Genomic DNA, 26,474 nt, shown 5'->3' with positions numbered 1-26,474 from the left:
CTAACTCGTTTAAATTGGTAAAAAAAAAAAAACAACAACAACAACATTGCCATCATCCATTAATCCTAATTTACCACTGCCGCCACCTACAGGATTGGGGTGATACAGCATCCCCTTGTACGTCATTCTTTATCAAAGCGATCAAAGCGATATAAAACATGGTGGTGGACATGGAGTATGTTTAGGAATGAGTGTATCCTATGGCTTTCCAGTCGACCTTGTTACCAATACTGTGAGCGAGGCTGCACGTAGAATAGTTCCTAATGGAGTTCCAAATACCGAGAGGGGCCAGCTCGTGTGTATCCGACAGAGGAGGTGTGCTGCACGAAGCCTGCCCGTCCTCTCCCTGCCTCTGATTGGCTGCAGCGACATGCTGTCCGCCTCTCTCCTTCTTTCTCTCCCTCTTTGTCAAATGTTCCCGGACCTGGCGGAGCTTTGAGATGGGCCAAGAGAGGTAGCGTTCACCTGTAGGAACCTACTTTACACATTTTAACAGAAGATTCGGATTATAATCACCGGGAGACTTAAACACTTTGTTGCGTCGTATTATTTATTCTCTTTTTTTTAAAGAAAGGATTCTGCAACCTGCATGGAGGGATGTGGGCATGGCTTGCACCAGGAGAACCAAAACTTTGGTGTCTACATGCGTGATTCTGAGCGGCATGACCAATATCGTGTGTCTGCTGTATGTCGGCTGGGTCACCAATTACATTGCAAATATTTACATTAAAGTCCCTATGCCGTTCCCGGAGAGAAAGTTAGAGGTGGGGGACCAAAGAGGAGACACTCTTCGGATCATGGAGAGACTTGATCGCTTGGAAAATGTGGTCAATCAACACATACAAGGTAAATTCATTTTAATAATTAAACACTACTTCATCTGCAGTGGAAACTTTGGAGGTTTTCACAATAGTGGACTCCTAAAATGAAGTGTGTGTGTGTATATTCAACATCAATATCTAGAATATATATATACAGGTAGTATTAAAAATGATACCTTGCTGCACTTGCTGTACTGCACTGATAATATTTTGTTATACTGAAGTAAACAAAATCATGTCATAATGATGCATCAAATTAATATGCTCATTAAGTAATACCACTCTGACTCAAAAGTCATTCAGAATTATTTTTTTTAATCTTGCCCTTGCAGAAAATGGAATATGTAATTTTTTCCACTAATTGCTCATTATGACTGAGAAACAGCATAAAAATCAATCATGCTCATGTTAAAGTAGGAAATGTATTTTTTAAGTAAGTATTTTTTGTTGGCAGTTCACTGATTATGTGATGGATTGTCAAATAGGCTTCACTTATCACAGCCTGAGTCGATGATTTTTTTTTCAGTGTTTGCACCTCTCAGGTTAATTTGCATGTTACCTAAGCTCAAAGCAGAAGGCTATTCTTAGAGAAATAGGCAGTGTGAAGCTCATCATATCTTAAACTACTGGCAGGAGAAAATACTGTACGCAACCTTGTATCTATTTTTTTTTAGTTGTGCCACACGTCAATCCACCTACATCTTGAGAGATTTTTGAGAGATTTTTGAGAGATTTTTAAGAGATTTTTGAGAGATTTTTGAGAGATTTTTGAAAGATTTTTGAGAGATTTTTGAGAGATTTTTGAGAGATTTTTGAGAGATTTTTGAGAGATTTTTTGAGAGATTTTTGAGAGATTTTTGAGAGATTTTTGAGAGATTTTTGAGAGATTAATTTTAAGAGACATAGTAATGCCTGGAATTTGTTTTAAACTTCCTGTCAGTCACCTTTGATGCACAGTCACTTTGTGTTTGATTTCACATAATTAGTTTCTCTCTGCTCTGGCTCTTTAAATATACTATTCTGGTCATCTTGTGTTTTAGGTAGCGATTGGGGGCGTGGTGTTTTGGGCAGGTTCCCACTTTGAAATAGCACGGTACTGGCTGGTGCCAAAGAGAGATGCAGACAGAAATCTATTCATGGTGTACGCAGCGCTACGGCTCTAAGCTAAGCATGGCTAAACATTCCTGCTGGAGCCACGCGTCTCTATTTCTGTTTGGCACCCAAAGACTCCTTTGAGCAGGTTGTCTGAACGCTAAAGTGTGGGTTGTATTGGATTCTTAAATAGTTAAAGTTGGATTTATTTTAGAAATATGCATGGTCCATATTGACTTGATGATAAATGTGTAAATGCTCTCACAGGACTGTAATCTATTTATGGCAGTAAGCTAGGTGGCTTGATTGCGTAATCCTGGCGTTTGCATAATTGTTATTATTATGTTATTATATATTATATTATATCCTCATGAGGGTCACGGGGGTGCTGGAGCCTATCCCAGCTGTCTTCAGGTTAGAGGCGGGGTACACCCTGGACTGGTCGCCAGCCAATCACAGGGCACATATAGACAAACAACCATTCACACTCACATTCATACCTATGGACAATTTGGAGTCACCAATTAACCTAGCATGTTTTTGGAATGTGGGAGTAAAACGGAGTACCTGGAGAAAACCCACGCACGGGGAGAACATGCAAACTCCACAAAGCAGAGATTCGAACGCAGGTCTTCCAGATTTCCTGACTGTGTGGCCAACATGCTATATAAACACTTCTGTGCCATAACCCTTCATTCCTCCGCCTTTAACAGCATCCAAATCATTTCTAAACATATTCAAGTTTTACCAAAAACCAATTGCGCATCTCCAGGTTGGGTGATTTGACTCATACTGTTGTGATACTTTGGCTCAGGGAGGATGAAATGCAAGAATGATGACTCCAATCAAACGTACAGTATGTGATGCCATTCACAATACTGCTCATAGTCACTAGGGGGCATATTTGCACGGTATCTGAGGATTGCTGACTTCGGAGGTGGGGTACACTGTGGACTGGTCACCAGTCAATCACATATATGACATGTTCTCTGTGTGTCTCTGATAACAGCCGTGATGATTTGGACACCACATTAGTTTTTGATATCATATAATGTAATATGTAATATGGCCTCATAACTGTAATAACTGTACCCTAGCTAGAAGCAAAATAGAAGGCGTTCAAAGCGCTTCCTAAGCTAATTAACAAGCATGATGGCAGCAGACACTTAAGCGATGATTGTTATTGGACTTTCAACATTTCTGTACTTTGTAAATTTCTGTTCAGCAGAAATTGTGTGTATATTTTATACACAGACAATCAAAAATTACTTCCACTGCAAATCAATTTACAGGATGCAGTTCCAATTAGTAGCAGAGCCACTCAAGAAAACCGTGATATTCATGCCAGGCTTGTACAGTATCTTTTCTCTACCAAAATCTGAATTAAATCATCAATCAAGAAAAGACAAAGCGTTATCCGATATGAATTTTATCATCACTATACCTCAATAATGTAATAAATAAATACAGTACAATTTCGACTCTCCATTGAGCCTAACATGCATGTTTTTGGGATGTGGGAGACAAATGCATTACCTGGAGAAAACCTACACAAGCACGAGCAGAACTTGCCAGAATTTGAACCCAGAGTTTTGAACCCAGAGTTACATGGCCATGATGCAGATACGCTTGTTGTTATTTATTCAAGACAGTGTATGATATGCTGCTTGCTTGCTATGCCTGGCTGAACTCAGGAAAACATAAACAGAAGACGTAGTCCATTTGCATAAATCTACGACAAATAGATGGTGTCATGTGATTAAACTCACTTTGCTGGAGTTGCATGATTGACAGGCTTATTTTTTTGCCTATTAAATTTTTGATTTTCAATTAACTGCATTAACGGGCATTAAACAAATAACTAAAATAAGAGCGTTACTCATATGTTGCGTCTCTGCATATCCTCTCATACATATGCATTGCATTGCAGAAATGACATTTCCTAATATCAAAGTACTTGTTTGTTCGTCTTTGTAACAAATATTAGCAACGTTTTAATTACACTTGCTTCAATTTAACATTTTATTTAGCTACCATTTTTTTTTCGTGTGTGTTTATTTTTTTATTTTTTGCAAAAGCACCTGCAGTGTTTGGCAGCTCACTGGAGCTCCGTTGTGTTTTTGTCTTTTTATGGCACTTTTAAAACTAGGACAGGCATCCTGTAATTAGTTTAGTAGGGTCCTTTCTGCATATCAAACACTTTCACGTTTTCCACACATTGTGCTCAGCAGCACATACGTATCTGTGGCTTCATTATGGCTGCTGTGGATGTTTGCATTTATTGTATTTAATAAATTAATGCCTAACAAAGTGCTGGGGCAGGACATGCCCACAATATATTAGCTCCTTTTATTTTCAGCCTTCAGTTTGTTTGTTGGCATAAACCATGAGTGGGCTAATATTACAGCTTTCTCATATATTTGCAATAATACACGCAATCATTGCATTATTACATGTCACTTTGAGGACAAACGACACTGACTGGATCAACCTTATAATTGCCCTGAGAGCATGCATTGCAAATATAATATAATGCCATAATCCAAGCAGCTAGCGACATAAACAGTCAGTGACATGCAGAGACATATTCATTAGTGCACATTCATCAGTCTCCCGTAAAATACAGTTTCTATATCCTGTGTTATATTGTAGGATAGGTGTAGGAGTCATCTGGTCTCATCTCATATATTACGACCTTGGCATTTTGCAATAGCTGTGCCTTCCACATTGACGTACTAATAACAAAGCCACAAATGCCAGCACATGCACTTAGATTTAGTGCACGGATATTAAAGAGCATGTAAAGAACATTTATTGCAACCGGCCTGCTAAGAGAAAAAAGGTTTGTAGTGTCATCTGCACGGTGTGGGAGGAGGCACACAAAGTGACATTGCAAAGTAGCCTGTTGCCACGACAAAGCAACATGGCAACAGCACATAATCTGTCTGAACGCCATCTTTTATCATGTTGTTGGCCGCCCCCGGGGGGAATTTATTGGCTACTTAGACAGTGTGCAGGTTCACACACGCCCACCATGAGGGCTGTGCCACTGGGCTCACTGCCTTGTACTGTACCGCAAACCAGAAGTCATGGAAAAATGTAGCACGACTGTGTGTCTCTGCTTGGCTGACACTCCAGAGAACACTGTGTCCTTTGTAGTGGTCAATGTTCTTGGCTTTAATATGAAAAATAGCTTTTAGTGGTCAGTTTGCTTGAAGATCAAAATGAATACTTTAGTCAATGTAATATAGTGTATGAGTGGTTAGAGCTGTTGACCAAAACATGCATGTTTGTATCCAACTTCCCACAAACCCTGAATAGGTTAAGCTGTATAGAAAAAAAGGTCATTTTTATGCTCTTTGGGGCAATTTGTGTGATTTTCTATTATTTACATTATCTGGACCGCACAGATGCTATAGTTATGTGGGTTTATGTCTCGACTTGTTACAGCTTGACCTGAATACAATATGCAGTACCAGGCGTATGTATTATACACTATCTCACAAAATTCAGTACACTCCTCACATTTCAGCTACCATTTTATCATATACTGTATTGGAAGATGATATACTCTATACAAAATGAAACTTTGCATGTCAGCGGACATCTTGAAAAGTGTTGATTTGCTGTTCGCTGAAAGTAAATGTAGCTGGCAACACAAGTGAAAAACTGCCCTTTTTCGGGGGGAATTTTGTCCATTATTCACAATCGTTATGTAGAACATGAACACATGCCCATCGTCTGTGTTCCACCAAGAGAAAACAAGTTAGTATGAGCTAGCTAACAATGCACGTCATTGGGGGTACCATTTTGACTTTAGCCTAACAAAAGCCCTAACAAAAAAAATAAACATAACTGACTTGTATCTTAACCAAGCTACTGCAATATTGTGGTTGTAGCAGCTAAAACAAAAAATATATTTATTTAGCAGAGACGCCTTGCTAACCGCTAGTCTCGGCGCCAATCACCAGCGCAACCGAAGGAGGAGTAGATACCTAGCTCTCAATTTCACTACAAAGACTCAACAAGATGCTCTTTGCTATCAGCATTTTTTAACCTGAGAACTGGAGCACACATCTTGTGCTGGAAGACACAGCCATCACCTTTAGGGCACATTGCAAATGTTGAAATGTTGTCGCCATTTTTGTGCTGCTGTTGTTGATGGAAGTAACATAAGATCTATGCTAAATCAATGGAAATAAGTTTCTGTAATGTTTTAAATGATCAAAATATGGCAAGATACTGTAAGTATTACGTGTTATCATCAATGTTAACGCAAAAAGAAAGAATTTTAAAAAATATTGTTATGAGGTGGGTGCAATATTAAACATGCCTCTCGCCTTATTTCACAATAATGACATTAATGGCTGTGTGCTGACTATAATGCATCAATACCACTATACAAGCTGTACACTGACTACTCCAAAGTATATCCAAATTTCACTTCTGAAGTATGTCCCTTGAAAAATATATACTGCTATAATATGGTTATTGTAATGTAAGGGTTGAACTCACTTTTGTAAGATTCAGTACTTGCATTCGGTATTGTATGTTTTTGTATATCGATGCCCTAGATGATTTAGACATCCTTTCATCATGGTTGACCCAGTAAAGCATGTCTTCACTTCATTTTTATCCCGACTGTCAGCACTGTTGCATCACAGCAGATCAGCTGATCCTGTGGACTCGAGGCAAGCAATATCCCCTGTTGAGGAGCTAATTGGTTTCAGAAAAACAAATCTTGAATGACCTAACCCTCTTTCCATACAGCACTGTGTTCCTCTCTGTGTTATTCCTGTTTAAAAAAGCCACTACATTTGTAATATCTGACAACATTAAGATTACAGTATATAGGGTGTGTGGCAATTACACCAACTTGTATAGCTGAGCCCTCTTTGCAGGTTTAAAAGCCATAGCACCTTTTACAGGCTGTGTAAGGGAGTGGTTTCGTCCATTCTTTCTGAAAAACATGTGATTTCAGTGGTCACCCATGTTGGACCAGAGAGAAGGACTTGCAGCTAACCTTGTCTGTTCTTGTTCATCCCAAAGGTGTTTAATATGCTTGATATCAACCAATGATGCCTCATGGACCTTGGTTTGTGGACTGTGGAAATTGAATTGTTCTCACAAAGTTGGAAGCATTTAAAATGCTTTAGCAAGAAAAATAATTAAAATACAGGTATAATTTTAGGTTTAGTCCAATCCTGATTGATTAAGGTGTGTCCATATTGGGGATGTGCTGAGCCTCATTTTTTGGCTTCAGATCCAGTCCGATTTTCTTTAATAGTCTTGCCGATCCAGTATTGATCCTAAATAGAAAGAAAGCTTTCGTTAGAAACATGAATTTGTGGAATTGAATGTGGTCATAGAAAATAACGTTGGATGTCAGCCTCAACACATTCATTCATTTTCTACCGCTTTTCCTCACAAGGGTCGCGGGGGTGCTGGAACCTATCCCAGCTGTCTTCGGGCAAGAGGCGGGGTACACACTGGACTGGTCGCCAGCCAATCACAGGGCACATATAGACAAACAACCATTCACACTCACATTCATACAATTTGGTATCACCAATTAACCTAGCATGTTTTTGGAATGTGGGAGGAAACTGGAGTACCCGGAGAAAACCCACGCATGCACAGGGAGAACATGCAAACTCCACACAGAGATGGCTGAGGGTGGAATTGAACCCTGGTCTCCTAGCTGTGAGGTCTGCGCGCTAACCACTAGATCGCCGTGCCGCCGCCTCAGCACATATTGCTACAAAATCAAAAATACCAGGGTAATTACTGCACATACCATGTTGCAGTGTGGCTCAGTTACTAAAATGATACGGCAACCGTTATTGGCCCGATCTTGTGGCGGAAGCTGATGTTACCTAATCTTCAAAATACAGCGTATCGGAAGCCGATCCCGATCCTGAAGACATCCCTAGTCCATATACATACTGTCAGTTACGGGGGTAATGTTGCAGATGAGTCTCATAGACATGGCTGGTTAGACCACTGGTACAATGACCATACTGAAACCACAGCTGCGTTTTGTCATTTTACTTTTTTACCCAAGATTGTTAAAAGACTTTCCATATCTGTCTCTTCTCCGTTCTCCAATGCACTAATAATGATTTTGATGGGAGTTATAGGAAGTGTGTGTGACATCTTTTCCGCAAAAATTTGCATGATTGGGAGGTTCATTAAAAGGCAGTTTGTTTGAAGGCTTCCTTCGACCACTGAGGGAGTCGTGTCTTCCATTGTGTGTCCTGATTGAATGGCCAGGAGGCCCGCGAGAGCTTGTGATTAACACAACGATGATTTATCCCCAAATGATAGTGACACTTCCAAAGATGGCTTCCAGCAAATCCACCCATCACATCAGCGGAGAAGCTTAGTTAATCAGCATTTCCACTCACGCTCGGAGGACTGTTATATTTGGGCATTTATCTAACGCCGTTTTTGAGAATGACAATGGATAAAGCAGCAGATTAAATGAGAGTAATCATAGCAGTGAGCAGAGTAGCTGTGTTTCATTTGTCTCTATGGAAGTGTGCACATATATTATTCAGTACGTGTACATGCTTGTGCATGCAGTTGTGCAGCGTTTGATATGCAATTCAGTAAAGTACACGTTTTTCACATGTTTTTCACATATAACCTGATGGTGTTGCAGTACAAGGTACACTTAAAAGCTTATAAGCAGGGGTCTCAAACTCAATTTACTTGGGGGCCACTGGAGCTAGGGTCTGGGTGAGACTGGGCCACATCAGGTTTTCAAAAAAAAAAAACAAAAACGCATTTATTAAAAACAGAAAAATATACAAACTTTTTCAGTGCTTTGGTTTCGATTTTCTACAATAAAAGCTCTGATAAAACATTCCACTGTCCTCAAATATCTTAATTTTTATTTTTCTGCACAAAATAAGATGAAAAATAAATAGACAAATCAAGAATAAAGAAAATCAATCAATCAGTAATAAATAAACATAATAATAATAATAAAACAGCAAATAATAAAAACTTAAGAAACCACATATAGTTAAAATATAAATTGTTTTTTTCAGATTAAAATGAACAAAGCATTATTAGAGCCCTGCAGACATGACAAAACACGACTATAGTCACATTTATACTCTTTTTATTTACAACATATTGTGCAACTGCAGGGTCTTGAAACACATGCTAACTTGCAAACTAAAGAGCTAGCGACCTAAACGGTAGCCTTCAAGTTATTTCCTTTAAACTTAAAAAAGCCAAAAACTTACCACTTCCACACGGATAGGGAGGATAGCTATTAACAGTTATTTAACCTTTAACATGAACATTAATCAAACGTAATAATTTTTTCTGGGTACATGATACCATACAGCATCCATATCAAACTTGCGTGGGCTGCACTAACATTAAACTTTCATATCAAGGCGGGGGCCTCAAACTAGTGTCCTGCGGGCCACATTTGGCCCGCGTGTTTGAGACCACTGTTTATAAGCAAAACAATTGTTTGACCGTTTCTTATACTGTAGGCCTGTCAATAATAACAATAATCAATCCAATTAACCGCACGATAACTAATAATTTTACCGGCCTCTATATATTGACATGTGCATGGGTGTTTTAATTTCATCCTGTTTCTATGAAAAACCAGTCATCATGATGAGAGGGAATGCTTGTTTTAGGATGTATTTCCCTAGTGAACCACTCAATCGTGGTGGAATGTTGTCACAAACACTAACTAAACTAAACATGCTGATGCGGCAGTCTGAAATACTGGCGAAAAGTTCCTATTACAGCGTGTGAATGGAAGCTAACTGTGTTAGTTTAGTTTAGCAATGCGTGCTAGTGTAGCTGCGTGTGTGCGATATATATTTACAACAATCAAGAGCCAATCAGTGTGTGTGGCTATCTTGCATGTTATCCTGATCTAAATCCAAATGAGAACATTTGGTAATGGATGGGAAAGGGAGTTCGCAGAAATGGACATCACTTCCAGACAGTGGATCTTCTTCTTTCTCTTTGGGCTTTTCCCTTCAACCCTGTCTATCCATAAACCAGCTCTTTGGCCTTCCTCTACGCCTCCTACCTGGCACCTCTAAATGCAGCATCCTTCTACCAATATATTCACTATCTCTCTGGAACCATCTCAGTCTGGCCTATCTGGCTTTATCTCCAAGGCCTCTAACATGTAATGTCCCTCTGATGTACTCGTTCTGATCCTATCCATCCTGGTCACTCCCAATGAGAACCTCAGCATCCTCATCTCTGCTACCTCCAGTTCCTATTACAGCGTTTGAATGGAAGCTACCTGTGTTAGTTTAGTTTAGCAATGCGTGCTAGTGTGACTTCTTGTTTGTACTCTCTCTCTGGTTTTCTGTAAGTCATTCACTGGAGATTGGTCAAATAAAAATAAGCGTTGCTGCAGTAACAGCCATGATGAAGGGGAAAATAGCGGAGCAATTTGCCACCGGTTTTCTGGATACTAGCCAGGACAGATCATCCTCAATAAAGCATCCATGGGGACATGGTGTAAAAATTGCTTTGCAATGTTTTAAATCATGACCTGTTGGTGTTACGAATATTCTGACATTTTAGTCACTGCTGGGAAATAGTATCGGCACGCTTGCTGAGATTGATTGGATATGGCACTCGCTACCTAGAGATTTTCTTGCACCCTTCACAGAGTTTGAGATTCATTTGAGCGTGGTTGCTACAAAGATTGTTCTCTGGATTTATTAAAAGTCTGAATCATCTGCCAGCACAGCGGCTCGTAGGCAGTAATGCAGACGGTGTGACGGAAAGTGTCTTGGGTGATGAGTGCAAAACAGGGTCGAAATTCTGTTCCAACGGGACTACAGGGTTATGGATCCACTGGAGGATGTTTCTGTAATGAAAACAATTAATTGCACTGAATCCAGAGGAGAAAATCATGAAGAAGAGTGCAAATCAGGCATGAAATGGCAATTTAGCACTCGTCCCTTGGCAAATTCTACTAAATAGATGAAGTTCCCTTGTGCAAATAGTCTCAATTTGCTCTCTTAATATAGACAACAATGATGATGTATCTGCTGTATTGATTTAAGACACTGACTGAAATAATATACAAGTGGTCCTTGAGTTATAAATGAGTTCTCTTCCTGGACTATGATGTAAGTCCAGTTTTAGTGTAAGTTGGAACTTACACCAAGTTTATAACAAAATCAACTCCCACGTCACTCATACTATACACACAGCACATGAAGGACAAAAGAAAGACAGTAATAGAAAAATAAATACAAGAATTCAATGAAATAAACTTCTTACTCTTGTCCCAGTGGTTGTCATGCAGGCTTTAAAACGTATTTTTAAAATATTGTCCCAGGCTCGTCAGTTAGGATAACCTCTTCTCCCCCCAGATATTCTTGTAAAAGCGCACAGATTACATGTACCCTCTAGCATTCTTTAGCATTCAATCCAACTCAATCCAAAGGTTTGGGACTCCAATAGAACAGTTACACACAATAACCAGCACAGAAACCGTTCTAGTTCTTCCAGAATGTGAACCTATTCATTTGTTTGGATTTTGTGCTTCCCACAAAAACGGTCTGTTTTAATGTATGTATTTTAATCCACCCACAACCCGCCTCCAGGCACGCCCACTCTGCTGTAGTTGGTCACACTGCCGAGTGCATAGAAAGAGTTCTGGTTTGTGCCGCTAACTGTATAGGAGTTGATAATAAACGTCGATTTTGCCGATTGCTGAGTGCATGTAAAGACTTCCGGTTTGTGCCACCAACTTTATAGTACTTGATAATAAACAGCAATTTATCTGTCCGCTTTTCAGCCATATGTGTTGGATCCCGAATCCGATACGGAAGTTTCTCAAAAAAAGAAGTCAGGGATCTCCAACAAGTGGCTCAAGAGCTACCAGTAGCTCCTAACCACTTTTCAAGTAGCTCTTGAAAGGGTTTATTCATATACTATCAACTCCTATACCAACTAAATTAGAACGTGGGGTTTGGCAGTAGTCCAGAAGTCCTCGGGAGCACTTGGGAGTGCGACCAACCACAGCGGAGTGGGCGGGCTGGGGATGGAATAAATTAAAACAGACAGCAAATCGAAGGAAATACAGCTGGAATAGGTGCAGATTCTGGAAGATCTAGAAAACTTTCTGCAAATGTCACTTCAGCACGTTGTCGTGCATGAAGTCGTAAAAGTAACATTTTACTTCCCTTAAGTTAAATTGTTTCAAATTACTCATTTTTTTTATATTTTTCCACACACTTATAATTACAGTAGCGTGATCGAGTTGGTCTGTTCCAGTTTCACACTGTATGGTGCTGAAAACCTGTCACTGTGTGTGCATGTCTGTTTATAGTAGTACTGGGAATTCTTAATCACATATAATATAATCATATAATATAATCATAATAACACATATATATAATCACATAAAATAGATAGATTAGAGATGTAATATCTGGAAATTTTGGAATAGCCCTAGATCATGTGTTTGTTTTTTTTCATTTCAAGCTGTATGATCCCCAAATGCGACAATGGTATTGACCCAAACATACCAGGCGCTATAAAGAGTACCTCATAGTATCGGCTTTTGTCACTGAAAAAGTATCACTAGCATACAGAGCCATCAATATGCATTTTTTTAATGGAGTAGAAAGTCATCTTTCTATGGTGCATTTTAGTGTATCAAAATAAAAAAAGGCTAATATAGCTGTATGCACCTTGTACAATAGCAGGTCACATCCACACTGTTAGCCCCAGCGACGGCAATTGTGTCTATAACAGAGTGTCACAAACCTCAAGGTTGTTATGCAAGAAATTTTATCATCATAAAACGCTGAACCCTGTACTGTCGGTTTTACGTCGGGCCTCGGTGAATCAGTTACTTTGAAAAATGAAAAATGTCAGCTTGGAAGTTTTCTATGTGGAGATGTTGCAGAGGGCAGCCCTCATGACTAAAGGTCCTCGTCTGTGTGGTCAAGACTGGGTTTTTCAACAGAACAGTGCTGCAGTTTTCGCAATGCCTGACTGGACTTCTTCCAGAGGAACAGCATCACTCTTTTGGGCCATCTTGCAAGTTATCCTGATCTAAATCCAAATGAGAACATTTGGGGATGGATAGGAAGGGGAGTTCGCAGAAATGGACATCACTTCCAAACAGTGGATCTTCTTCTTTCTCTTTGGGCTATTCCCTTCAACCGCTTCCATCCAACCCTATCTATTCATAAACCAGCTCTTTGGTGTTCATCTACGCCTCCTACCTGGCAGCTGTAAATGTAGCATCCTTCTACCAATATATTCACTATCTCTCCTCTGGACATGTCCCAACCATCTCAAACTGGCCTCTCTGACTTTATCGCCAAGGCCTATAACATGTAATGTCCCTCTGATGTACTCGTTCCTGATCCTATCCATCCTGGTCACTCCCAATGAGAACCTCAGCATCCTCATCTCTGCTACCTCCAGTTCTGCTTCCTGTCTTTTCCTCAGTGGCACTGTCTCTAGACCAAACAAAGTGGCTAGACTGACCACAATTTTTTATACCTTTCCTTTCATTTTAGCTGAAACTCTTTTAGTTCCAGAAAGTGGATGGCCTCTGTAAAGCCAAAAGCATCACCTTGTCATTTTTTTACATTATTGTATTTCTTTTTTGGGGGGATTTCTGTTTTTATGAGTTATGAACTTAAAATTAGATTTTTAGCCTTGGCAGTTTTGCAATAAATTGCTGAATCTAATGTTTTTCGTCTCAATCCCATTTCTTCTCCCATTTTGTAGCTCTAACTCCGTATATCCAACAGTGCAAAATGGAAAGTTTTCAGCTCCTCTTAAAATTGTGATCAGGAGTGTATGCGAACCTGTCTTTTACAGATTATTGTCCAGGAAAAATCCTACATTTAGGTCAATACGGTATTTTCTATTAAGCACCTTAGCTCAGTTACCAAGCTGCTGGTGGAATGATAACAAAAAAAAAAACTGACAATCCAGGATGTTTTCAAATCTGAAATATTATCTATGAGCAAAATTCATCAAAAGAGAGTTTTAACATTCAATTTATAATAAATTAGTTAAAGAGGTGGGATGGGATTGCGGGTGACAAGCACTCCAGAAATATTTTCAGTATTAAGGGGTGCTGGCATAAAGTGGAAAATTCAATATTTTCTGAAAATATTAACAGGTATGCATTGAGGATGATTTTTTTCATAACATTTTCTGAATTTATCAGCAAAGATTTTATGTCACACTTCTCAGCCCGCATGTTTTCATAATTAATGGCGCAAGGCGTGCTCCGGCACCAACGCCCCCGTGCAATTATGTTCAATCTTTTCATCTTCTGCATGAACAAGTGTACACTGTCATTTCCTTATTGCGCACACAGCACTCAAGACGTCTCTTTGAATTTAGACCTGAATGTCTGATTCAATTCGTCACACACTCTGTCAGACCATAAAATACACCACTAGCAAAGGTTAATTTTTTTTTTTCCAGATCTGCACACTTCAAAGGCTGAATGATGCAAAATGATGACATGAATAACGGAAAAATTAAAAATGGAATTGCTTAAAACAAATAGATCTAATGTGGTCACCTGCTCACTAACATCTCAGCCTTTTTTATATTTAAGGAATACAAAGAAAAAGTCCATCTTCACTCCACATAACCTTCTACCTACAGCTTAAGTCAGTGGGCTTTAGCTGTCATTTCAATATATCTTTAGCTTTTATTGAGTCAGCGCTTATACTGCTGGGAGGTTATGACGGAGGGAGGTGGATTAAAGGGTTAGCCCAGACAAGACCGAAATGATTTACTGTGGCCGAGGAACAATATTCATCATAGCTACCTATAATTGAGATTTTTTTCCAAGCGTATGCCTCCATTCTTCGACTCATTATAAATTCATCAGTGACAGCGATAAAACTGAAAGTGCAGTCAAGCACTGATGAGCTGCGGCCTTGAAAATCCAGACGCAAACATTGATATGGATGCTACGGAAATCTAAATCTCTGCTCCTGTGAATGCTCTGTCTTTATAGACAGTCTGAGACAATGGCATGTGGCTTTCAAAAGAACATACTAAAGACTACTTGGGTGATATTTTGTTCCTCTTTCTGAAAAAATATAATATTACAAGCACTGAAGAGTGATTATAAGTTCATGTAGAGTTCACTGATGTGTGATCTCAAGCCACCCCCACTAATAATTATGGTCCTCATGGCCTACTTTTTTTCTTCCCACAGCACCAACAGCCATGAAACGCTCTTTTCTTGTGGAAATCCCAGATAACCTGTATCTGGAGACACAAACATATGAATTACACTTTTAAGTTATGGCTGTTGAAATGTCATACAGAAACAGGCCTTAGAAAAGGAGAACTGATTTAGAAGAAATTGTGTTTTTTTCCCAGGCATATCAGGCATTTTTTTCATATTTTGATGAAGAGAAGAAAAAGTTTGTTCAGTAAAATCACTTAAAATTCCACTTTTTTGCACTTACTCAACACAGTTAAAAAGACAGTTAAGTTATTCTAAAGGAGATTGGAACTAACACATACGTTTGTCTGTTAATCATATTTTTGTCAAAACATTTAGTGCAAATGTTCTCAAGGGTGTGATTGTACCATGGATTTTGAGATTGGGGAATTTTTATTGATTTTTTTTAATCAAATATAGCTTGGAATGATCGTGTTACCAGTTGGCTATGCTGCACGCTTGTTTGTGTCTGTCACATTTTGGTCAAGTGAACTCAGTTTGGAATTTGTGGAGTGCTGGAACCGAATCAAGAAGCAGAGTATGGGGCCTTGAGCTCCTGCAGAGATACAACAAAGGCTTTGAGCTCATCAAGACAAGAATAAACCAGGAACGGATGCAGCAGGGGCCTCTCCCAGGTCCAACATCAGTGACCTCAAACCTTCTAAATATTCTTTTAGATGAATGCACAGCAATTCCCATAGACACACTTAAACACCATAGTGCAGTGCTTCTCAAATAGTGCGGCGGGCTTGGGGGATTGTCAGGGGAGGCACGAGATGCTTTCATTTCAATGCAGACCTACCAACATGTACACATTTATAGTACTCAACATGAAATTTGACTCTTGAATATGCTTGTATGCTCTCCATTTTGTTGCATTTGTTTATCTGGTACAGATCTGTGTAATACTTGCTTTTATAGTCAGTACAGTTACTCCAGACCCCATTCACTGTGCAATATCTGATCAACCCCCATGTGCAATATTAAGGGCTCTAAAGGCAATATATTAAGTTCTATGTGAAGTATTTCCATAATGCCTCATATTAACTCACTAGCAAGATCTCAGTGTATAGACTGGTCATATATCTCATCTCATTTCATCTTATCTACATACTGTATTGTATATAACTCTGGGAAAAACTGTTGATTCTGTTAATACTTGGGTTGTTTATATTGTTTATTTTTCTATATTGTGTATTTTGTACTGCTTAACTGATTCTGTACTCTTGCTGCTGTGCAATGCAAATTTCCCCACTGAGGGACGAATAAAGGCATATCTTATCTTATCTTATAAATGAATAAATAGCAGGAGGATGACAGAAAATAATTGAGACGCAAGAAGCTTACTGGAATCTGTTATGGCTGCAAAGCCTCTGTATTTTATTCAATTTTCACTTCCTAGGTGTAATAATAGCAAGGTGTAAGTTGTCATGTCCCCAGTTGCAAACCAGTGTTAACAACAATCGTTAAGTGTTGTCGCTGTATCTGTGCTGTTGTTGTTGTTGACGGAACAAGCATAAGTATGAGTAATAATGAGCAGAGAAAATAAGTTTTGTTAGTGTTTTAAGTAATCAAAATATGACAAGATACTGCAACTATTACATGTTATCATCAGTGTACATGTTAATGCACGATCACAGCATGTATATCAAACGATGCAACATTGTTAGAGGGTTTTTTTTCATTGTCAAAGTAGATGTGTCCCAATTATGTCTGTTGTCTACTAAGTAATATTAATTTGTTTTCTGGAGTTATAATGCACAGAAAAGGGAAAGAAATATGTGTTCATGTTTCATATAAGGATTGTGAATAATGGGGAAAATTCCCCAAAAAGTGCAGTTCCCCTTTAATTTCACTGTTAACGCGCCCTACTTGAAAGTATTTTGCCCTAATTAGCCTCCACCTGGTCGAGTGGTTAGAGCGCAGACCTCACAGCTAGGAAACCAGGGTTCAATTCCACCCTCGGCCATCTCTGTGTGGAGTTTGCATGTTCTCCCCGTGCATGCGTGGGTTTTCTCCGGGTACTCCGGTTTCCTCCCACATTCCAAAAACATGCTAGGTTAATTGGTGACTCCAAATTGTCCATAGGTATGGATGTGAGTGTGAATGGTTGTTTGTCTATATGTGCCCTGTGATTGGCTGGCCACCAGTCCAGGGTGTACAAAAAGAGCTGGGATAGGCTCCAGCACCCCCGCGACCCTCGTGAGGAAAAGCGGTAGAAAATGAATGAATGAATGAATGAATGAGCCTCCACCTAATTTTAACAATCAGGCCTTACCATCAAACATATGCTCAATTTGAATTAACTCTAATATTTGTCTTGTTCCTCAGCCCCCCAACGACTTAAACTTAACTATGCAATGAGCACACAGATTCTGGTGGCACATTAAAGAGCACTGGATGCCTGGAGCAGTGTGCCAGCATCCTCAAGCTGTCTGTGCTGCTTCCTGGCAAGACAGACGGAGCTATCAAATATTCACAAATACCTCCGGAATGCAAATTCTTAGCATAAAAATAGTTTCCATCCATTTCAAGAAGGCGATACAGTGCTGAAGTGAAGTCATTACAAAATCTCCCTGAAGATAACACTCTCAACTCAGCTGGTATTTGTTCAGAGACGTCTCTGTTGGATTGGAGAGAGAGAGAGCGAGAGCGAGAAGACAACAGCTCCAGAGTGATTTCTGTGTGACACGCTCAGTTAGCGCCTGAATGCTTGGTTTGTGCATTATTTATAGCTTTGTTTTTCAAGAAACTCTTAAGTATATCGTGTAGAGATGGGCATTCCAAGAAATCCCTTCCCATTGGTAATTGGAAACTTTGCAATCAATTATTCAGCTCCCCTGAAAAAACATTATGAAGAATGATTGAGTGATGGCTGTTCCAGTCCAGTTCTATAGGTGGCAGTAATGAGCGTTACAAAGAGGTTGACATAGGCCACAGCTGATCATTTTTCTGGCTAAAAAGTGCTGTCTAAATGGTCTGCTGTGATTAAGACTTATTTTTAATAGATGTGTAGACTTAGCATTAAGCCTTAGCCTTTGATGCAGCCTATTTAGGCAGCAAACTAGTTGGGCCAGCCCCAATGTCGATCAGTATGTTGGCATCACAGTCAGGAGATTAAGGTTTTGATTCTTCCTTTGGGCATCTCAGAGTGAACTTTTGCATTTGCGTGGGTTTTCTGTGGGTATTCCAGCTTCCTCCAACATCCCAAAAACATGCATGTTAGGTTAATTGGATACTTTAAATTGTCCACAGGTGTGAATGTGAGTGTGAAAGGTTGTTTGTCTATGGGGGGGGGGGTCTCAAACACGCGGCCCGCAGGACACTAGTTTGAGGCCCCCGCCTTGATATGAAAGTTTAATGTTAGTGCGGCCCGCGCAAGTTTGATATGGATGCTGTATGGTATCATGTACCCAGAAAAAATTATTACGTTTGATTAATGTTCATGTTAAAGGTTAAATAACTGTTAATAGTTATCCTCCCTATCCGTGTGGAAGTGGTAAGTTTTTGGCTTTTTAAGTTTAAAGGAAATAACTTGAAGGCTACCGTTTAGGTCGCTAGCTCTCTAGTTTGCGAGTTAGCATGTGTCTCAAGACCCTGCAGTTGCGCAATATGTTGTAAATAAAAAGAGTATAAATGTGACTATAGTCGTGTTTTGTCATGTCTACAGGGCTCTAATAATGCTTTGTTAATTTTAATCTGAAAAAAATAATTTGTCTACGCACCAACTATATGTGGTTTTTTAAGTTTTTATTATTTGCCTTTTTATTATTATTATTCTTGATTTGTTTCTTTATTTTTCATCTTATTTTGTGTAGAAAAATAAAAAGTAAGATATTTGAGAACAGTGGAATGTTTTATCAGCGCTTTTATTGTAGAAAATAAAATAAAAGCACTGAAAAAGCTACAAAATCTAGCGGTTCCATTTCTCTGTGTATTTTTCTCACCTTTGCTCCACAAATTATTGTTTGACCATTGAGCTTTTTTTTCTGGATTAAAAACACTACACTAGTACACAAATGTGTCTATTCAATAATGTTTTATTGTGGTGCACAACTTATAAATATCACTGCTTACTACGACTACGATGTGTAAGGTAGTATGGCATGCCCTGTTAACATACACTACCGTTCAAAAGTTTGGGGTCACTTAGAAATTTCCTTATTTTTTTAAGAAAAGCACTGTTTTTTTCAACGAAGATAACTTTAAACTAATCAGAAATACACTCTATACATTGTTAATGTGGTAAATGACTATTCTAGCTGCAAATGTCTGGTTTTTAGTGTAATATCTACATAGGTGTATAGAGGCCTATTTCCAGCAACTATCACTCCAGTGTTCTAATGGTACAATGTGTTTGCTCATTGCGTCAAAAGGCTAATGGATGATTAGAAAACCCTTGTGCAATCATGTTGGCACAGCTGAAAACAGTTTAGCTGGTTAGAGACTCTATGAAACTGACCTTCCTTTGAGCAAGTTGAGTATCTGGAGCATCACGTTTGTGGGGTCGATTAAACGCTCAAAATGACCAGAAAAAGAGAACTTTCATGTGAAACTCGACAGTCTATTCTTGTTCTTAGAAATGAAGGCTATTCCATGCAAGAAATTGCCAAGAAACTGAAGATTTCCTACAACGGTGTGTACTACTCCCTTCAGAGAACAGCACAAACAGGCTCTAACCAGAGTAGAAAGAGAAGTGGGAGGCCCCGCTGCACATCTAAGCAAGAAGATAAGTACAATAGAGTCTCTAGTTTGAGAAATAGACGCCTCACAGGTCCTCAACTGGCAGCTTCATTAAATAGTACCCGCAAAACGCCAGTGTCAACATCTACAGTGAAGAGGCGACTCCGGGATGCTGGCCTTCAGGGCAGAGTGGCAAAGAAAAAAACATATCTGAGACTGGCCAATAAAAGAAAAAGATTAATATGGGCAAAAGAACACAGACATTGGACAGAGGAAGATTGGAAAAAAGTGTTATGGACGGACGAATCAAAGTTTGAGGTGTTTGGATCACACAGAAGAACATTTGTGAGACGCAGAACAACTGAAAAGATGCTGGAAGAGTGCCTGACACCATCTGTCAAGCAAGGTGGGGGTAACGTGATGGTCTGGGGTTGCTTTGGTGCTGGTAAGGTGGGAGATTTGTTCAAGGTAAAAGGGATTTTGAATAAGGAAGGCTATCACTCCATTTTGCAACGCCATGCCATACCCTGTGGACAGCGCTTGATTGGAGCCAATTTCATCCTACAACAGGACAATGACCCAAAGCACACCTCCAAATTGTGCAAGAACTATTTAGAGAAGAAGCAGGCAGCTGGTATTCTATCTGTAATGGAGTGGCCAGCGCAGTCACCAGATCTAAACCCCATTGAGCTGTTGTGGGAGCAGCTTGACCGTATGGTACGCAAGAAGTGCCCATCCAGCCAATCCAACTTGTGGGAGGTGCTTCTAGAAGTGTGGGGTGAAATTTCTCCAGATTACCTCAACAAATTAACAGCTAGAATGCCAAAGGTCTGCAATGCCGTCATTGCTGCAAATGGAGGATTCTTTGACGAAAGCAAAGTTTGAAGGAAAAAATTATTATTTCAAATACAAATCATTATTTCTAACCTTATCAATGTCTTGACTATATTTTCTATTCATTTTAAAACTCATGTGGTAAATAAAAGTGTGACTTTTCATGGAAAACACAAAATTGTCTGGGTGACCCCAAACTTTTGAACGGTAGTGTACATCTCCACAATTTGATCTATTTAATCATGATATAGTATGTAGGAAAACAACCACAATAAATGATAATCATTTAATCTTTTTTTGAGATTCTCATGTGATGCCACAAAAATGAGATGATATCATTATGGCAGTCTTTTCATTTTACATGGGGCAATGATGAATGAACAAGACCTTACGACTACACAACAAAAGTATAGAATGATCACATTTCAATTGTGCCCATCTCTCGTCTCTGCTACTGGAAATGTGTTGTCTGAAGCAAAATGCCCTAAATAATCAAATATCCTAGTACCCCACGGCAGCGTGTATTCTGTTTTCCTAACCCTGCACTCTGCAAGCATTTTGAGCTTTCTGACAAAACATGATGAGTCTAGCTGTGAGGCAGCATTTTTTTGGAAATGTTCTACAAAGGGCAGCGGCTGCCATCAGCCACTAGCCAGAAGCTCTTCAGTGAGCCTGGCCGGACCTTCAAAACAGACAGAGTGTACAACTCTACTGTCATGTGCTACTGTCTGCCGTGCAATGATAAGCACCGTGCTGGTTCACATGTTTAGGACGCGGAGGTTTTGGAGCTAATTATGCATCTCATTGTGGCTCCATCAGAAAGTGAGATGATGTGTTTGGAAGCAGGAGGCCGTATTCAAAGGATTCTGAGCAGCGTAGAAGAAGAAAGACAGCAACCTGAAAGCACGTTTGCTATATTCTGAAATCAGAAGTGTAAGAAAGAGTAACTGAGCTGTAATTTATCTGCTCTTAGAATATCTCAAATGTTGTAGTGGTTTACTGTGTGCATCAGGTACAGTAAGTGTGGGCTTTTGAAGTTATGACAGATATTTGGATGCTAAACTTGTAAGTGACATATTTTAGTCAGCAGTGGTGCCTTTGTTGTCCTCAATTACATGTCATTACGCTTCACCAATTTCAAGATTTTCTCTCCAGCCAATCACTGCACCATTGACCGTATCGATCCACACACTTTAAATCACAAGGAGACGTTGACGGACAACTGGTTGCTGTGCAAAAGGTTGTCCTTCAGCAACTAAACTTTTACAGTCAGTATAACTTGTCCTCACATCTAAGGCCTCTTTCACAGATATTCTACAAAACCGGAGCATCAAAGAAACACAGTAACACATCCAACTGAGATTTATTCACCTGTGTCGTTCACATTCGCTAAACTGGACATTCTCACACAACAACAAATTACAGTAAAGTCTCGTTATATCGATATTCTCGGGAGTCTGAAAAAATACCGATATAACCGGACTATCCATATATCCGATCCTGCGCCGAACTGCATTAAAAGTGGGCGGATCTTTGATATGGCATGTAATTTTCTCCTTGAGTTCATGGATTGCGTATCTAGCATGCTTTTGTACTACAATAAATTTTGTACTACAGTAAAAAAAATAAACTTACGCTGTAGTGATTACCGGTTACCGGGACATAATTCACCCCGGAACTATCGATAGGGAAGGTGTTGCCACCCGGAGGGGTAGGCACGAGGGACGGGTGTTTTCCGCTGTGTGTGCTGCACTCTGGTGGTGGAAGTGTGAAAAATTAAGTTGACTGGAAGCAGCCGTTCGCCGTGTTCTTTTTTGGTATTGAAATCCTTAAGCAAAGATTGATTTAAGCTGCTTTTGTATTGATATAAGCAGACCAAATTGGCTGGCGGGAGAAAAGGGCATCCTAGTAACCGGATTATCATAATAACCGTGTATCGTACTAACAGAGCTAATTATATCATAAAAGACTAGAAAATTGCCGGGAAATGAAAATAGTATTGTAATAAGTAGTAATTAGTTTTAGCCGATATCGATATAACGAGACTTTACTGTAGATGAAGGACTGCAGCAATTGAATACTTTAGTAATGGAAATTACTGAAAATTCCTTGGATTAATTGAGTTCAGTCATTTTTCGCTCTAAACGCGGTTCAAACATTACTCCCTCACGCTCACATTTGTTCAAAAATTAAATAGTTACTAAAAGATTTCTGTTTTTTAGTTGCCTACAGACTATTATTCGTCCAAAAATCAATCAATATTTATGCAAATGTTATGTATTCTTGGTCCATTCATTCATTCATTCATTTTCTACCGCTTATCCTCTCGAGGGTTGCGGGTGTGCTGGAGCCTATCCCAGCTGTACACCCTGGACTGGTCGCCAACCAATCACAGGACACATATAGACAAACAACCATTCACACTCACATTCATACCTATGGACAATTTGGAGTCACCAATTAACTAGCGGGGAGGAAGCCGGAGTACCCGGTGAAAACCCACGCATGCACAGGGAGAACATGCAAACTCCACACAGACACATTCCGAGGGTGGTATCGAACTCGGGTCTCCTAGCTGTGTGGCTTGCGCGCTAACCACTCGGTCACCGTGGTCTAAATTGAGCATTTTCAAGTATACATTTTTTTACATGAACTAAAATGCAAATACAATTTATAGCAATACAAGATATTAATGAACTGTGGTCTTCACTGGCCGCTAGGTGTCTCTAGTAGCACGCACAAGACCTCATCGCCAATAACAGGCTTTTATTCATTCATTCATTCATTTTCTACTGTAGCAACATTATAATAATAGTCATCATCACCAAGACAAGCTACTGTTGTGGCCGAATGCCTGCTAAAATCCCACTCTGAATCCCCAATGTCACGTCCTGTCCTCATGACTCGAAGACATTTATTGAAAAATACACTTAGTTATGTCTTAAATTGCTTATGTTCTCTGATTATATGAACTAAATTGGGAAAATATGAGTGTAAAGGTTTTATTTCATGTCTAAAGGGCTCTAATAATGGTAAACATCATATTTAGAAAGTCATAAACGGTTTTTCTAGGACCCTTTCATTGCAGAATTGGCCAATGAAAACGGAATCTACTGTTAAATGCTGAATCTCGCTGAATTTTACATATTGTGAATGAAATGCTGTGAGAAGGAACGTTTGTGTGGACCGGTCATTCATGGTGCCATGTCCTCACAAACACTAACTGACCGAGGCGGCAAAGTGAAATATCCCCAAGGTTGCTGAAAACACCCTTACTTGTTGTGCTTTAGCTAATGTGATGAGTGTTTTAGGACGCCTGCTGACTTTAGGCATGAAATAAGGACGACACGGCTGCAAGAGGCACCCAGCTTGCTGTCTGGCTTAAACAAAGTCATTGTTGTCTCGCCTTTTTCTCCATCCCGCTCCTTCAACCAAACATCTCTTTCTGCGTGGGTGTTGTAAGCTACCACCACCATTTCTATGTTCTCATGTTTTTCACACAGACCCAAATAAAAGGCTTTACTAGGCAGTATGATGGTAGCTACCTTCTTCATTTGTTTTTTGTTAAGTAAGACAAAATTCCTCCTCTGTTTTGATACGTAAAAGTGAAAAGATGCTGCATTAAAGTCAAAGTGAACATGGTAAAACAGACAAAAACCTCAAAGGACTCATTAAAAATCTCCTCAATGAAATCAAGGGCAAACAACAAATAAGGACATCCTGAAAGAACTGAAAGCCCAGTGTGGCAGATGTGTTTAGCCTCCATAAGCTCTGGCAAGTAAAATGCATGTAAAGCAAATGAAAGCTGCATTTTAGAATGTGTAATGCATCCGTCATCAAGACAAGCTGTGTTCCAAAACGAGCATAAAATGACTGTTGGCTGTTTCAATGTTCATATTATTAAAATTATAAGTAAAATCACTGATCCCTTGTAGCTCTGCTGGATCCATATATTATATTATGTATTGATATTTGGGCTGTCAAAGTTAATGACGCATTAACTCTGTAGCCGGCGGCACGGCGGTCGAGTGGTTAGCGCGCAGACCTCACAGCTAGGTTCAATTCCACCCTCGGACATCTCTGTGTGGAGTTTGCATGTTTTCCCCGTGCATGTGTGGGTTTTCTCCGGGTACTCCGGTTTCCTCCCATATTCCAAAAACATGCTCGGTTAATTGGCCACTCAAATTGTCCATAGGTATGAATGTGAGTGTGAATGGTTGTTTGTCTATATGTGCCCTGTGATTGGCTGGCGACCTGTCCAGGTTGTACCCCGCCTCTCACCCAAAGACAGCTGGGATAGGCTACAGCATCCCGGACCCTTGTGAGGAAAAAGCGGTAAAAAATGAATGAATGAACGAATGAACTCTGTAGCCACAAGCTGGAACAAATATTGAGCAGAAATGGAGAAAGAAAAGAGTATTTTGATTGGTAAAGTTAGCTTCAAAGCCCTGATAGATGGCTCTTGTAGCAAGACCAAAGTTATTTGTATCTATTGTTGTTGTGTTCGGTATTGTTTTCATTGTCATATTCAGTGGTACCTTGGCATAAGAGTGTTTTTTTACATGCAAGCCGTGTCTCTCCTGATTTTTGCATTGAACCGTAAGCTAAAATTTGAGTTACAACTGCTATTGACTGAAGTCGAGTGCTGTGCTAGCATTAGCATCACACTAGCTAGGGAAAGAGATTCAACACATTTACTTCATTCATATCTATGTATTTTAATGTTTAATGGGTTAAAAGATACATTGAGTTTGCAATTTTGACTAAATGTTTGATGGTAATGGTTTTATTTCATTTGAACATGCATCAGATTACAATTGAATGCATCACATAATCAGTTCACACATTACATGTTACATTTGTGACCATCATCCTGCTCAATGATAAAATGTGTTTATGGGATTTTTATTTGTACATTTAATTAAAGAAAAGTGCAATGTGGCAAATATTTCACAATAACCTTTCTGAATGTTCCTCAATAGGCTTTTCTACACATAAACATTTTGAATTTAAAACCAGTATCTGCGATAAAATGTGAATAATTCTGAGTTAATTATGGACGAAATGCAATTAAACGCAATCAAATATTTTAATCGATTGACAGCTCTAATTATTATCAATATTTTTTTCTTTGATCACACAACACATTAAAGATTCAGCTTAAGTGTTTTAATATTCTGTTCCATTTCTTGAGAGAGTGTCAGAAACTTGATGACACAACATGATGAATGGAAGTGCCCTTCACAGATAACATTTTTAGTACCAGTCACTTACTTACCATTGCCAGATATAAATGGCGGGTAGCAAAATATTGAGTGAAAGAAATGATGACTATTGAGAATGATATTTCACTGTAGTAGCGCCAAAGTATTGGCTCAAGATGAGCGAATGGCACTATTCGCATTGCGGTTTTATAGGCGACATCATTTTATCTCTGTGCTCAGGGCAGCGCTCAGAAATATATTTCTGATTTATATCCAACACTGATGCTTGAACTCACACTCTACTTTATGAAGACCCATGCTCGCGCCCGATATGCTTTTTGTGAGATTCTGCACTTATCTCTGAAAGAGTCCCAGTGCCTTTGGCTCTGGAAAGGCTCTCTAACTTAAAAGTAATGAAATTTTATCAAAAGTGTTTTTTTCTCCATCTATTTTCTATGCTGCTGATCCTCACTGGGTTAGTGGGGGTATGCTGGAGCCTATCCCAGCTGACTTTGGGCGAGAGGCAGGGCACTCTGGACTGGTGGCTAGCCAACCGTGGGGCACATACACACAAACAACCATTCACACTCACACCGGACTACTCACGCA

At 39.5% G+C, this 26,474-nt stretch overlaps 1 protein-coding gene across 1 annotated transcript in view; it reads left to right on the top strand.

The window, feature by feature from the left end:
• Positions 1-394: 394 nt before the first annotated feature.
• Positions 395-26,474, top strand: part of galnt18b (UDP-N-acetyl-alpha-D-galactosamine:polypeptide N-acetylgalactosaminyltransferase 18b) — a 69,761-nt gene continuing 43,681 nt past the window's right edge. The window contains exon 1 of the mRNA XM_058089791.2: positions 395-846. Within this exon, the coding sequence (XP_057945774.2) occupies positions 606-846 (241 nt within the window). The 5' untranslated portion in view covers positions 395-605. The remainder of the gene's footprint in view (positions 847-26,474) is intronic.

This window comes from Doryrhamphus excisus, linkage group LG13, assembly GCF_037039965.1.
Source record: "Doryrhamphus excisus strain RoL-2023G ecotype Guam linkage group LG13, RoL_Dexc_Guam_v1.1, whole genome shotgun sequence".
In the NCBI taxonomy this organism is placed as follows: domain Eukaryota; kingdom Metazoa; phylum Chordata; class Actinopteri; order Syngnathiformes; family Syngnathidae; genus Doryrhamphus; species Doryrhamphus excisus.
The sequence above is the reverse complement of the archived record's forward strand: the minus strand, read 5'-3'. Positions and strand labels throughout refer to the sequence as shown.